Source organism: Anabrus simplex, chromosome 1 (genome assembly GCF_040414725.1).
Source record: "Anabrus simplex isolate iqAnaSimp1 chromosome 1, ASM4041472v1, whole genome shotgun sequence".
In the NCBI taxonomy this organism is placed as follows: domain Eukaryota; kingdom Metazoa; phylum Arthropoda; class Insecta; order Orthoptera; family Tettigoniidae; genus Anabrus; species Anabrus simplex.
Genome location: NC_090265.1, coordinates 1,567,434,494 through 1,567,451,242, shown reverse-complemented (window position 1 = coordinate 1,567,451,242; position 16,749 = coordinate 1,567,434,494). Strand labels below are relative to the sequence as shown.

The window sequence follows — 16,749 nt, the reverse complement described above, 5'->3', positions numbered from 1 at the left end:
ATCAACACAGTAATTAAAACTGAGAGGACTTTTCCTATTTGTGAAACTCACAACCTGACTTTTAACCCTGTTTATCAACATACCATTGCCTGCTGTCCATCTCACAACATTTTCGAGGTCACGTTGCAGTTGCTCACAATCTTGTAACTTATTTATCACTCTATAGAGAATAACATCATCCGCAAAAAGCCTTACCTCCGATTCCACTCCTTTACTCATATCATTTATATATATAAGAAAACATAAAGGACCGATAACACTGCCCTGAGGAATACCCCTCTCAACTATTACAGGGTCAGACAAAGCTTCACCTACTCTAACTCTCTGAGATCTATTTTCTAGAAATATAGCAACCCATTCAGTCACTCTTTTGTCTAGTCCAATTGCACTCATTTTTGCCAGTAGTCTCCCATGATCCACCCTATCAAATGCTTTAGACATGTCAATCGTGATACAGTCCATCTGACCTCCAGAATCCAAGATATCTGCTATATCTTGCTGGAATCCTACAAGTTGAGCTTCAGTGGAATAACCTTTCCTAAAACCGAATTGCCTTCTATCGAACCAGTTATTAATTTCACAAACATGTCTAATATAATCAGAAAGAATGCCTTCCCAAAGCTTACATACAATGCATGTCAAACTTACTGGCCTGTAATTTTCAGCTTTATGTCTATCACCCTTGCCTTTATACACAGGGGCTACTATAGCAACTCTCCATTCATCTGGTATAGCTCCTTCGGTCAAACAATAATCAAATAAGTACTTCAGATATGGTACTATATTCCAACCCATTGTCTTTAGTATATCCCCAGAAATCTGATCAATTCCAGCCGCTTTTCTAGTTTTCAACTTTTGTATCTTATTGTAAATGTCATTGTTATCATATGTAAATTTTATTACTTCTTTGGCCTTAGTCTCTTCCTCTATCTCGACATTATCCTTGTAACCAACAATCTTTACATACTCCTGACTGAATACTTCTGCCTTTTGAAGATCCTCACATACACACTCCCCTTGTTCATTAATTATTCCTGGAATGTCCTTCTTGGAACCTGTTTCTGCCTTAAAATACCTATACATACCCTTCCATTTTTCACTAAAATTTGTATGACTGCCAATTATGCTTGCCATCATGTTATCCTTAGCTGCCTTCTTTGCTAGATTCAATTTTCTAGTAAGTTCCTTCAATTTCTCCTTACTTCCACAGCCATTTCTAACTCTATTTCTTGCCAGTCTGCACCTCCTTCTTAGTCTCTTTATTTCTCTATTATAATAAGGTGGGTCTTTACCATTCCTTACCACCCTTAAAGGTACAAACCTGTTTTCGCATTCCTCAACAATTTCTTTATACTGGCTCATGTTGCATTTGTGATCTAGTTACCACGTATTTTATCAGTCTGTACACTGTGTGAGGTTCCTTTGACTGTCTTGCCATGTAGTACAGTGAATTATATTTCAGTTTTATATTGTACATTATGATCCTTCTATGAAAACATGTGATGAAAGAGAAGAGTTTGGTCCATGTCTTCTGGCTGCTTACAATGGTAAATCAATAAGATAAAGATGGTGCCTCTTTACTGAGAAGATAGTAGGGTGGCAAAAATAAAATACCCAATATACAAAACTGCCAGACAAGAGAAAATACCAAGGTGAAACTGGAGAGAATGAACTAGGAAGCTTTGAAAATGTTTTTCATGAAAAGATACTTAAACACATTGTAAGGGAAACTCTTTGATATCTTGTAAGTGAAATAATCCCAGATTTTACTCTCAGCTCTCACAAACTAAGGTTTTTTTTATTTTTTTATGGTCTCTTATATTTACTAGATGCCATAGATTGCATTCAGAAAGTGTGTATTGGTCTAAGGATGAAGACTTAGGTGTTGAAATTGTCAAGGTAGCATTGCCAAGAATAAATATTTGAAGTTGACGAGACTAATGCTATGATGGGAATAATAGTACAAGCCAGGTTTTGGCAAAATCAGGATATGTACATATTTGACATCAACAGCTCGATATCTATGAGTGGACAGATGGATGCAAGTCAGAGACTTCTGTAACACACTTCATTCCACAGTGCACATAGTAGTACAAAATGAAACTTTCAAATGACGAATGATCAGAATTGTACAAGTTTACTTGTACTTTTTTTAAAAATTGTACTATTATTGAATCCCATCACAGAATTCATTTTTGCAATAATGATCTTGTCAGTAAAAACAAGAGTAACAAGGGCTTCAAGATACAGCCTCATTTTGAGATGATGAATGCAGCTTTTCAACAGTTCAGAGTGTTTGAAGATTTTCCTGTGGTGGATGAAGTGATAGTGAAATACTTTGGACAAAATAACCTGAAACACTTCATCAAAGGTAAGCCTATTATATTCGGGTAGAAGTTATGGGCCCTGTATTATGGAAAGCATACTGAGGGTGAAAGGCAGGATATGTTACAAGGATCCTATGTTCTGAACATGGTAGAATGTATGGACAATCAATCCTAGGAGTTATATAGTGTTCTTTGACAACTTTTTCATTAACAGAGACCTCGTAATTCATCTCTGACACCTAGGATATAGAGCAAAAGGTACTGTAAGGGAGAATCGAACAGGTAGCTGTCCTTTGAAAATGAGTAAGGAGTAGAAGAAAAACGTAGAGAACCTATTTTCAAAATTGTAATGTGACCCTCTGCTTACAAAGTTTTGATGTGTATCGTAAGACCTTAGAGTTGATGTACATAACCGCTATTTTGTAAGACAATAGAGCTTCGAGACTTGCTATACAATGCCTAGTGTCCTCATATGAGGATGTGTATTATCTTCTTATCTATGACACTTATCGTAAATGTTTCTTAACAGATGATGTATCTTAACACTTTCAAACAATTTTCAGTAAAAATTTCTATAGAAATAAAGAAAAAATAATGTAGGCATTAATGGGTTAATTTATAACTTATTTGGTAGTGTATTGTTAGTATGTAATCAAATCAAGTCAGCAGATTATTTCGTGAATTTCAGGTCACTGACGAAGATAATGAATGTGGTTCTTGAAACATGTATGGCGGATTAATTATGGATTAAATAGTTTTCTATTAATATTGTCAGACCGGGCAAGTTGGCCGTACGGTTAGAGGCGCACGGCTGTGAGCTTGCATCCGGGAGATAGTGGGTTCGAATCCCACTGTCGGCAGCCCTGAGAATGGTTTTTCCGTCATTTCCCATTTTCACACCAGGCAAATACTAGGGCTGTGCCTTAATTAAGACCACGGCTGCTTCCTTCCAACTCCTAGGCCTTTCGTATCCCATCGCCGCCGTAAGACCTATCTGTCAGTGCGACGTAAAGCCACTAGCAAAAAAAAAGGACACATTAATATTGACAAGGCATACACATAACATTATCAGTGATTTTTCAGTGTTGTGTTATTAGATGAAAGTCAGTACAGACCATAATAAACTATAATGCTTAAAATAATAAAGCTCACAGTTATGTGACCACACTGCATAGCCAACTTGCTTGGTATTACTATAATTTAGCATTGTATTAAATCATCTTGGCTTTCTCAGAATTCTTGGTGTAACTGATGTAGGCTGCTCAATCTACACTGACATGCTAAATGTCACCAGATATCCACCTAAAAATGTGTAGGATCCCCTCTGTTCCAGAGATGTGCAGTAACTTGACATGGCGTGGACTCCACAAGTATAGAGCAGACCAGTGGAGAGATGTTAAGCCATGCTGTCTGAATAACTTCCGTGGTATTTCTAGGTGGCTGGATCTTGGATGCGAATAGCTCTCTCCACCATATCCCATAAATGCTCGATTGGGTTCACATCGGGACAATGTGCTGGCCACTTCATGTGCTGTATCTCCAGAATGGTTATCGAACCAGTCCTGGAAAATCAAGCCCAATGAGATGGTGTATTATTCTGTTGGAATATCTCATCTTTGTCAGGAACCACTAGTATTCAGTTACTTGTGTTATCCTATGACTTTTGGAATGTCAGTGTGTATGTTGTACTATTGAGTGTTAATTACTTCTTTTTCATTGTGCATATTTCAGGTGTCACATAGAAGATGTCACATAGTTCATGTGCACGTTGTGTCAGGCAAGAACATTTCTCGAGGATGGTTCAGTAAGTTTTATTAAAATATTTAAGGATATTTGTTAGTATTAATTGATCTTAATGATGCAATAATTATTGTTTTAGAGGAAAAACAACAAGGTTTTTAGTTATGTTTTGTATTTTCCCAGTTTTATTTATCATTTTATAAAGAGAAACTAGCCGACCCATGTTGCTTCGCTGCATTCATTAAAATTAGGTGAGATAACTTGCCTTGATATGGCCTGTCGTAGTCGTATTGTTTTGCCTGCCCTTTTCATTAGTTCTATGAACATTTAATACTGGTGCATTATAATTGATTCGTTCATAATGTTGTTTGTAACACTTCTTTCCATACAATATTCAGTCTGTGTTGACCATTTGGGCGTATCTTGACCTTAACATTTTCAAACAATCTTGTCCGAGATAGTGCAACATACAATTGGCCGTGAATGAAAACTGGTTCAGGTAAGTACATACCCATGTTTTCAAGAATTTGTCCCTGTATATTTTTAATGGTCATACAGAAGGCTAGTTGTACAGAGAACTGTCTATGTTTGAAAGAAAATGATAGAACAGTATCCATTGGAGACAGGTCAATTTGGGAAATTAATACCTTATGTCCCATATTTACTCCAGTTAGAATTTCCAACTCCAAAGTACAGTATTATCATACATTTTTCACACCGTGAGTCTTGCTCTATTGAACAACCATGAGCAACATTGAAGTTGCGAAGGAGCATTACAACACAGCCTTGTTTCAAATTTAGGTGATGGGGTGGCAATCCGCTGACCTCTAGGCTATTTAAGAATTCTGATGGAAACTGCAGTACCTTAATTCACTTTCATCCTCAATTATTAAGTGGTTCAAAATTTTTATATTCGTGCATGTAGGGGCGCGCGGCTGTGAGCTTGCATCCGGGAGATAGTAGGTTCGAATCCCACTATCGGCACCCCTGAAAATGGTTTTCCGTGGTTTCCCATTTTCACACCGGGCAAATGCTGGGGCTGTACCTTAATTAAGGCCACGGTCGCTTCCTTCCAACTCCTAGGCCTTTCCTATCCCATCGTCGCCATAAGACCTATATGTGTCGGTGCGACGTAAAGCCCCTAGCAAAAAAAAAACCCCACTTTTTATAACTCCTGTCTTCTCTAGGTTTATAGAGCTAGAACTGTGTTATTTATTTCATGAGTGTGTTCATTTCTTGGTGCAAGATTAGCTATGTTAGATGAGTAATTTGCAGTGCTAAAAGTCGTTGTCAAAAGTTTCGGTCTCCATTTCTCGTACTGGCACCAGAGAAGGAGGCAAATCAATGGAATTGGAACCATTGCCATCTAAAGAATTGTATTGACCATTACTTAACAAAAAGTTTGCAAATTCACACTCCTCAGGCTTGGCACACATGTTTTTGCGAAGAATTAATTTTTTGAAAGCTGACCATAGAGAAGAGACTTTAATCGAATTATTAACTGTCATACAACCTATGTCTGAAAAGTTAGGTGCATGGTCTGATGAAATAAAGACAACGTAAGTTACACACAAAACTCCTTTACTGGCCTTCAAAGTAATCTCCGTTAGCTACAACACACTTTTGATATCGACTGTAAAGCTGTTGGAAGCTGGCAGCAAACACTTCTTTTGGTATCTCCCAGAGAACCCTTGTCACGCGTTGTTGGATACCTGCTACACTGTCAAACCAGGTGGCCCTTCAGGGCTAATTTAAGACGGGGGAAACAAACAAAAACTTCAATGAAATCTCCCGATGTTTCCATCCGAGTTTGCTTCTGCTCGTCTGTCAGGTTGTGTGGTACAAACCGGACACAAATCTTCCGCTTTTTCAAATGTTCGTGAACAATGGTCCTTACACTGTCCTCGCCTACACCCGCTTCATCTGCTATCATTTGTAAGGGCAGTCACCAATCGTTTGCAAGCATCTGTCACACTCGTTCGATGTTGTCTGGAGATGTGCTTGTGGTTGGTCGACCCGAATGCGCCTCGTCCTCAACACCTTCCTTTCCATCTTGAAAGCGCTTAAACTATCAAAAACGCACCTTTTACTCACTGCTTGAGCGTGGTAAACTTGCACTAACGTTGTGTGTGTTTCCGTTGCCGTTTTGCCTACGTGAAAACAAAACTTCATGTTAACGTGTTACTCCGATTTGCACTCCATTGTTCAATGACACGAGTCCTTACACTGACTCCGTGCGATGTGTTGCAGCGTTCAACTCCGTTTAACTGTGTTGAGTTGATCAATAGGGGGCACTTGGTGTCATTTCTTGCAATGCGTATGCGCGAGCGCATCGTCCAATCTAGCACGGTGTGCAAACTAGGTGACCATTCACCAAACTTTTCAGACACAGGTTGTAGCTTGTGATGCGTGAAGCACAACAGGTAATACTTGCCTAAAATCGCCTCCTAATACTATGATTTTTCCACCAAAAGACACATCAATATTTATTAAATCCTTTAAAAGTCTGTTTACACACATTAAAGAATGCTTATTGGCCATTCTTTTTTTCATCCCAAATAATTAAACTGGCAGATCGAATGAGATATGCTTCTTTACTGTTCATTTATAGCCTTGATACTGTATGTTCATGTAAATTTAATGTTAATTTAAAATGACTGTGAGCAGCACGACCATCAGGCAGTAACATTGCAGCAATTCCAGTCTATGCTACAGAAATAACATTGATTCTAAGTTGTACGCAAGGACTCACTAACCCTGGTATACGAAAGGTTTTCCAGTACCACTGGGGCCATCTAAGAAGCATGCATTATTCACATTTGGATCGAATTTTGAGATCAACCCTCTAATTTCATTAAAGAAGACACATTGTTCTTCATTTACCTTCACCACCATATTCTAGAAATTTTGCTCTTCAACTGCTTCTTGCAAGTCGTTATTTCCATGTTCACCAACAAATTTTCACACATCAAAACAAGACAGAGAACATCCATGCAGTTTTAGTGTTTAACACAATTACATGATATTCACTACTCTGTATTAAAAATTATTTTACAGAAATTTCCTGAACTAAATTGGGAAGATCGTCATTTAGAAACATTTCCTAACCAAAAATCAGGTATTGTAATTGTGTACAGCTACAAGCTATTTGAATTCTCCATAATACAGCAGTTGACAGAGAGAATAAACAAGTGACACTGGAGAGATCCCATCCTTCAGTGTGATGTCCGAATTGAAATGTTGTAGTTTATTCATTTATTCTTTTCTGGTAAGTTAAAGGTACAATAATCGGATGTGATTTTCATGAAGATACAGTACTTTCATAGGCATTTAAAAGTTTCTGTGTTCAGCATTATCAATGAGATCAGGTACGTAACACATTACTTATTCTATTATTTTGAAAAACTTGATGTACAGTATCTATTGTAGAAATTATAGGGTGTAATGGGTTATATTATCACAGCTGACAGTTATATTAACTTAATTTACATTTTCACTCAATTTCTTGTTTAATATGTTTTATAATATTCTATTACGTCCCACGTACTACTTTTTGACAGTTTTTGGGGATGCTGATGCACCAGAATTTTGTCCTGCAATAGATCTTTTACATGCTGGTAAATATACTGACACGAGGCTGATATCTTTGAGCACCTCCAAATACTACTGGACTGAGCCACGATTGAACCTGCCAAGTTGGTGTCAGAAGGCAGCAGCTCAACTGTCTGAGCCACTCAGCCCGGCAGTTTTTATTTTCATTTTTCCTTAATTTCATGCATGAGGAAACAGATTGAAATAAATACAAGCCAGTATGGAGAATTATTTATCATTGTTACCTGTGGCACTACAATTGGCTGCAACCTCTTTTCAACATTTATCTAGACTGCATTTGTTATGGTGCAAATTGTGACGCTAATTCCTTGCAACACTTTCGTGTAAAGTTTAGCTTATTAGTCACCTCTTATCCATGAATACAGTGTTATGAAGTAATAGATGGTATTAGTGATCATGAAGCTGTTTTTATGGTAGTTAAAAATAAATGTGAAAGAAAGGAAGATATTAAAATTAGGACTATTAGGCAGTGCCATATGGCTGATAAAACAGGCATGAGGGAGTTTTTAATAAGTTACTATGATCGGTGGAAAACGGTAAATAAAAATGTAAACAGACTCTGGGATGGGTTTAAAGCAATTGTTGAGGAATGTGAAAATAGGTTTGTACCTTTAAAAGTGGTAAGGAATGGTAAAAATCCACTATATTATAACAGAGAAATAAAGAGACTAAGAAGGAGGTGCAGGTTGGAAAGAAATAAGAATTAGAAATGGCTGTGGAAGTAAGGAGAAATTGAAGGAACTTACCAGGAAATTGAATCTAGCAAAGAAGTCAGCTAAGGATAACATGATGGCAAGCATAACTGGCAGCCATTCACATTTTAGTGAAAAATGGAAGTGTGTGTATAGGTACTTTAAGGCAGAAACATGTTCCGAGAAGGATATTCCAGGAATCATTAATGAACAAGGGGAGTGTGTATGTGAGGATCTTCAAAAGGCAGAAGTATTCAGTCAGCAGTATGTAAAGATTGTTGGTTACCAGGTCCGGCTCCATGGCTAAATGGTTAGCATGCTGGCCTTTGGTCACAGGGGACCCAGGTTCAATTCCCGGCAGGGTCGGGAATTTTAACCTCAATTTGTTAATTTTGCTGGCACGGGGACTGGGTGTATGTGTCGTCTTCATCATAATTTCATCGTCATCACGACGCGCAGATTGCCTACGGGCGTCAACTCAAAAAGATCTGTATCTGGTGAGCCGAACTTGTCCTCGGACACTCCCAGCACTAAAAGCCATATGCTTTTATTATCATTATTATGTTGGTTACAAGGATAATGTCCAGATATAGGAGGTGACTAATACTAAAGAAGTATTAAAATTTACCTATGACAGCAATGATTTTTACAGTAAGATACAAAAGTTGAAAACAAGAAAAGCAGCTGGAATTGATAAGGTTTTGGGGAATATACTATAGACAATGGGTTGGGATATAGTACCATATCTGAAGTACTTATTTGATTATTATTGTTTGCATGAAAGAATTATACCAAATGAATGGAGAGTTACTATAGTAGCCCCTGTGTATAAAGGAAAGGGTGATAGACATAAAGCTGAAAATTACAGGCCAGTCAGTTTGACATGCATTGCATGTAAGCTTTGGGAAAGCATTCTTTCTGATTATGTAAGACATGTTTGCAAAATTATTAACTGGTTTGTTAGAAGGCAGTTTGGGTTTAGGAAAGGTTATTCCACTAAAGCTCAACTTGTAGGATTCCAGCAAGATATAGCAGATAACCTGGATTCAGGAGGTCAATTGGATTGTGGCAGTATTATTGGAACTTTATGTTTTCTTATATATATCAGTGATATGTGTAAAGAAGTGGAATCGGAGATAAGGCTTTTTTTTAGATGATGTTATTCTGTACAGAGTAATAAATAAGTTACAAGATTGTGAACAACTGCAAAATGACCTCGATAATGTTGTGAGATGGACAGTAGGCAATGGTATGATGATAAATGGGGTTAAAAGTCAGGTTGTGAGTTTCACAAATAGGAAAAGTCCTCTCAGTTTTAATTATTCCATTGATGGGGTGAAAGTTCCCTTTGGGGATCATTGTAAGTACCTAGGTACGGTTAAGTGGGTATTTAGGTGTTATAGTAAGGATGTAAAGGAGAGGGCATATAAGTCTCTGGTAAGACCCCAACTAGAGTATGGTTCCAGTGTATGGGACCCTCACCAGGATTACTTGATTCAAGAAGTGGAAAAAATCCAAAGATAAGCAGCTCGATTTTTTCTGGGTGATTTCCAACAAAAGAGTAGTGTTACAAAAATGTTGCAAAGTTTGGGCTGGGAAGACTTGGGAGGACATCAGTAGACAAATAAGTTTGAGTGGTGTCTTTAAGAGTAGGAAAGATCACAATATGAAAATAAAGTTGGAATTCAAGAGGAGACAAATTGGGGCAAATATTTGTGTATAGGAAGGGGAGTTAGGGACTGGAATAATTACCAAGTGTGATGTTCAATAAATTTCCAATTTCTTTGCAATCATTTAAGACAAGGCTAGGAAAACAATAGATAGGGAATCTGCCACCTGGGTGACTGCCCTAAATGCAGATCAGTAGTGAGTGATTGGTTGATTGACGACACAGCATGATGATCAATATTATCGTTCTCAATACTATTTTATTTTGTTGTAAATAAATAACACACAAGATATGTTCACTTCCTTACATAAACCACTTTATTGCTGCTACATCTGTTCCTTAACAACACACTGTTATACACAATTATACACAACATAATACTATTCACGGAAACACACTGAAGCAATATACTATCGATTCTGTCAGTACAGGTATCAACAAGTTCTCACACTGGTTATTCACTTCATCACCACACAGTCGATTCTGAAAAGTACACATATAAACAGTCCACACACTGTTTACTGTATTCACTTTGCCATCATAAGGCAAGACTGACTACCTTCTCACTCAAGTCGATTCTGACAAATACAGATATCATCTTACTCTAACCCACACTCTACATTCTCTTACTGCACTGTCTCTCTCTGTCACTATCTCACTGACTGGCTGAGTCTGACAAACAGTCTAGAAATATTGACTTCTGGAAATGTTCTTGCAACACTCTAAATGGAAAACATCCAAACATACAAGTAACAATTGATCAACCGGCCTCTCGATTGGAGTAGATCAAACTTGATTACTCGAATGTTCGATTATCGTTTATAAACACACATGGACATGTCTACAAAGTTCCTAATGTTTCCACATGTATCTGGATAATAAATTATTACTGTAAGTTTCCAGAAACCTTCATATGTAACAGGATGATAGTTGATTATACACAATATACGAACATTACAGAGTTTTCTACAGTTTTCGACTACACAGATTTTGAGGTTAGACGTAATCACAATACGTATTTGAGGTTATACAAATGTACAATACATATTTAGAGGTTAAAGTCCTACTTAGCATTTAATAAAGGATATTTAAAACATGTTAACAATAATAATTGAAGATTTTACAAGAGTTAGGTTATGTGAAGGATGCCGTGCTTACGACAATATGAAAGCAATGTGTCATCGCATAGAGGGGACGATGAAGTGACCTTGTGACAACCAATCACGACTCTAGCCCCAGGTAACTGCATCCTGAAATATCAAACCAGTTTGATTCCTGGTGAATGGCGAGGTGCACATTGAGATGTGTGGCGAGGGGTGTGGCTTCAACATGTTTCAAAACATTTGCTACTGTTGGTTCGTTCCCTCATCGCCACACGGCAAGATGCACGGTGAGATGAACAACTCCAACAGAATTTAAAGGATTTCCCTGAAGTAATTATTGTACTAGCAATACAGGTCATACTACTGCAACACATACCATTGAATGTAACAACTACTCCCTGATCAAGAAACGTCCATACCCAATAAACCTGGATAAATGCAACTTTGTTATAAAGAAGATACAAAAAATGGAAGGACAAGGTAGTATGGATCTCCCCACATCTGACTAGGCCTCACAAATTGTTTTACCAAAAGAAGAATAAGTATAAGAAGAATGGGGAATATAGGCTTTGTACCGACTTTTGTAAGTTAAATGAAAGAACAATACATGATGCCTACCCCATGCCTGACCTGAAGGACATGCTGAGACAAGTGAATGGATCTAAGATTTTCAGCACAGCTAGATCTTAACTCTGGATACTGGCAAGTTGATGTAGAAGAAAAATTTTAGACAGATGACTTCCTTCATGGCCCCAAGAGGCTTATTCCAATTTATAGTCATTCATTTGGTCTGAAGAAGATGCCACCACCATTTATGCAATTGATGATTTAGGTATTGTCAGAATACATTGGAAATTTTTGCCAAGTATATTTGGATGTTTTCCTAATATATAATGAAAACTTCCAAGAGCACCGTATACATCTGGCAAAATTGTTGGAACGACTGAAACTTCATGGATTGATTTTCCAGCCGAAGAAGTGTCGCTTTGCATAGCCCTGTATAGAATACCTTGGCCATGTTTTGATAGCAGAGTGTTTAGAAAGGCAGCCAGAGAAGAATCTGGCTATTGAAGAAGCAGAGTGTCCTTGAACCATGCGATAAGTAAGCCATTTCCTTGGTTTGTGTGGTTGGTACAGAAGTTTCGTTCCTCATTTTGCAGAAAAGGTAGCTCGACTAACAGACATAATGACTGACCATTCTGTCCAATCAGCAAGGAAGAAACATTTTGAGAAATCAAGACAGCTGTATGCGGTGTTCCAAGGCTAGCTTATCGAGATCCCCAAGAGAAGATGTGTTTTCAGACGGTCGCTAGGAGCTTAGGTTAAGGAGCAGCTGTATTCCCTGAAAGGAGCAATGGAGAAAGCAAAATCATCAAGTATGCTAGAAGAACTGTTCACCACAGAAAAATGTTACTGAGCTGCTGAGAAATAGCCCTTAGCTGTGGTGTGGGCTATAGGAAAATTCAGAGGATACTCGGAGAAAAGAAAGTTTCAGTTGCGCACCAGTAATGCAGAATTGAAGTAGTTAAATTCAGTTTCCAGCTACAACTCTAAACTGATGTGATAGGCTCTGTTGATTGTCAAATTTGATTTTGATGTATGTCGTGTTCCTGGATCCGTTTTCCAAGGAGCTGATAGTCTATCTCGGCACCTAGTGAAGAAGCCAGAAACAAGAAATGCTATTGTAGAACAGGAATTTTCTAAGGAAAGGGACACAGCAACTAACAGACCTATCCTTATGGTTATCCAAAAAAATAATTTGATTTGGAAACATTGAGAAAATGCCAAGAGCAAGATAAACCATGTAGGATCATGGCTGGACTGGTAGGCACAGTTCCAGTATCTGCCGCTAAAGAATTCAGGGTATGTTATAAGAACTTCCAGGTTAAAGGAAGGCTACTAATGTACAGATCACATGTCTCTGACATGATATAGATGTTGATTCCCATAGGGAATTTGAAATATTTGTCCTGAATGAGTAAATTTATAATACCAATATAAATGGTCCGTTATTGGACATTGGTAGGTGTGCTAGGTACCAACTGATGAGCGCACCCTAGCACACAAGGGCAAAACGCTGGCAACCAAGAATGAATTAGCTGGAAAATTTGTAATGTCCAATAACGGACCATTTATATTGGTATTGTCTCTGACATGCCTGTAATAGCCAGTTCACATCAAAGAAGTGGAGTGTGAAGCACTGGACCAACCCCATCTGCAACCAAAGATCCAGCCCAATGGAACAATGGATCCAAGACTTGAGGCAGATGCTACGGATTCATCTGGTAGACGAAGAACTGTGGAACTTTAAGTACCCCAATCACTCTTTCCCTTACAGTGACGTATCACCCATGACATAGGATACTTCCAAGTAGAGCTATTCCTTGGATGCAAATTGCATTGCAGTAGTAACTGAGAGATTCACTCATCTCCCATTCTGATGAAGTCGGCACAACAGTCTTCTTCACTGAATGGCAGCACAACCAGCAGCAAGACATCCAGAGGAAGCACGTCTTGGCTAAGAAGAAAACATTTGTTCAGACAAAGGCACTAGATGCCAAAGAAGACCAGGTCTGCTCACCAGGCCAACAGGTACTATGGTATAAACACCCAGTCAGTAACAAGAATGGCAGATTCCATGCAGGCCTCACGTAAAAGTGGATTGGGGCTATCAATATGGACAAACAGCTGCGACATGGAGACTATCTGAAGACCAACTCTTCACTCAAGGTCAATGTAGCGGAGGTAAGACCACTGAAACAACCACTATGAACCCAGGGTGAGCCAGATGAAGCAAGGGAATCTGTTCCGGCTGGAGGAAAGGCAGATGATGGTGTGGCACCAACTAACCCAGGCACAAAGCAATCCAGTAATAGAAAGGAGGAAACTGAACTCACTGAATCAGAGGAAGAGCTGGAGCCAAGGACCATGGCAGATGATGATGCTGAGTCAAGATACAATCTATGTCCTAGGAAATGTTGACAAGAATTGAAAAATTGCTTTAAGTTATAGGGAGGGGAGGCAGGGATATTGGCACAAGTTAGGTTACATGTATAACTTGAAAACAATTTTTCATGTGTGTTATACGTTAGGTTATGTATTATGTGTATATAGGCTATGTATTAAGGTTAGGTTATCCATATCACTTGTAAATAATCTTTTATGTTTTCCAGTTTGTTCAGGAAACTTCTAGTTATATGTGTGTTCACTCAAGAGAACTTGGAACATTGATGTACTAAGGATGTCTGTATGTTACTTGTAGGTCTTTCTGGATATCTTGAGTTAATACACCATATACAGTATAGTTGATATTGTTTTAAGAGAATTCTAGAATACAGATTTAACCAAGAATTTCTGGATGTTAGGTGTAGAACTTTGTGGGTCTGTCTGTTAGGTCATCTTGGTATTGTGTGCTAATATGATGCTGTGAGAAATCAGAATTATCGGGAAACATGGCCAGTATATATATATATATATATGGCCGCTTCCTTCCCACTCCTCGTCCTTTCCTAACCTATTACTGCCATAAGATCTATCTGTGTCGGAGCGACGTAAACCAACTTTTTGTTGTAAGAGGAAGTATAACTAGGCAACCATCATCTATTAACACTATGTATGTATGTATGTATGTATGTATATATAAAGAGTTGTGATCATGTTGTGAGTTTAGTTCAGCTGTTTTAGTTCAATTGTGATGTCAGTGCGTGTTGTGTGCACATTGAGGTGAGTTTAGTATCGATACCGCTCGACATATCAATTGAGAATTGATGTGTATATTATACTGTTTTGTATGTGTTCTTACCCCCCAATGGGTGGGGAGCGGTAAAAGGCAACTAAAAGTGGCTCCAGGAGCTCCTAACTTGGAAGCATGGGTTGGCTGCCATTGGGCCCTTAGCTGAGTACTGGCATTGCTTCCATTTGTTTGTGTCAGGCACCTCACTTTCATTTATCCTATCCAATCTCCCTTGGTCAACTCTTGTTCTTTTCTGACACCAACAGTATTATGTATCGAGGCATAGCGAGCCTTTCATTTTCACAACCTTCATGGTCCTTGTCTCCCTATGGCCGATACCCTCATTTTTTGGAGTGTTGGGGCTCTTCCATTTTTTCCCTCTGGTTAGTGTTAATAGATGATGGTTGCCTAGTTATACTTCCTCTTACAACAAAAGGTTGGTTTACGTCGCTCCGACACAGATAGATCTTATGGCAGTAATAGGTTAGGAAAGGACGAGGAGTGGGAAGGAAGCGGCCATGGCCTTACTCATGGTGCAGCAGCAGCATTTGCCTGGTATTAAAATGCGAAAGCACGGAAAACCAACTTCATTGCTGCTGACAGTGGGGTTCGAACCCACAATCTCCCAAATGCAAGCTCACTGCTGTGCACCCCTGTCAGCATGGCCAGCTAGCTCAGTTCTCTTGAAACAATAATCACTACTACCACCAATATATGTTGTTATACTGTGTGCATGTTAAGTGAATGTGTATATCAGTTGTCCTCGATAGTAGTGATTTTTATTGCTGCACCTGTGCACCTACATTATCTTGTAATTACGTAAGCAGTGAATGAATTAATGAATAAGTAAATAAATAAATAAATAAATATTGGTAGTGAGTTCAGACTGATTCTTTCATCAACTGTCGGAATGATTCATTAAGTGTGGTACTATAAACATGAATTTAGATGCTCCTTATTATTTTACTCTTGTTGTGCACTTATTAATTTTAGCAAATTGTTGGGTTGAGCGGCTCAGACGGTTGAGGCGCTGGCCTTCTGACCCCAACTTGGCAGTTTCGATCCTGGCTTAGTCCGGTGGTATTTGAAGGTGCTCAAATACGCCAGTCTCGTGTCTGTAGATTTATTGGCACGTAAAAGAACTCCTGCGGGACTAAATTCTGGCACCTCGGCTTCTCCGAAAACTGTAAAAGCAGTTAGTGGGATGTAAAGCAAATGACATTAATAATTAATTAATTTTAGCAAATTGAATTTTGGAAAAATACATGAAGGATACTAAGTTAATTAATTGTTCTAATTTTGGTGATTGTTTTCAAGTTTGAATTTAATAGTCCTTAATAAATCTGCTGCAGGTCAGACACCAGATCCCTACCTGGTGCTTTGGACCCCTGGAAGCCCAAATGGGCGGCGAAGGACTCGAGCCATAACTGGCAGCGTGAAACCTGTTTGGAATGAACGTTTTGAATTTTTACTCGATGCTGAGGATTTGGGTACACTTGGTCAGTACTATACTTACTAATGTCAACTTACAGAAATAAGATAGTGGCATTATTGTGATTTTGTATGGATTTTTATGGATGTAAGTCATGATGATGCAGTGAAATGGGATAGTCCTAAAATTACAACGGAGCAACCTGTATATCCTACAAACTACAGAATGAAAATATAATCTAAACCAGCTGTTATTCTCGTCATTGATGGGAGAGTTACCTAACATGCATGACTACTTTCTTTCAACTGTTTGTTGAGCATTCTGCTTACATGAAACAATAACCAGTAAATCAGATTATAACACAAATGGTATGCTAAATTAATTCAGGAAGCTCAATCATAAAAGCACTTGTGTTTTGCCCCAGTGCAGCTTGTGCTGGAA

At 38.4% G+C, this 16,749-nt stretch overlaps 1 protein-coding gene across 1 annotated transcript in view; it reads left to right on the top strand.

The window, feature by feature from the left end:
* LOC136880897 (cytosolic phospholipase A2) overlaps positions 1 to 16,749 on the top strand; it is a 421,785-nt gene that overhangs the window by 300,195 nt on the left and 104,841 nt on the right. Inside the window, exons 4-5 of the mRNA XM_067153430.2 lie at positions 4,059 to 4,131; positions 16,229 to 16,375. Of these exons, the coding sequence (XP_067009531.2) occupies positions 4,059 to 4,131; positions 16,229 to 16,375 (220 nt within the window). The remainder of the gene's footprint in view (positions 1 to 4,058; positions 4,132 to 16,228; positions 16,376 to 16,749) is intronic.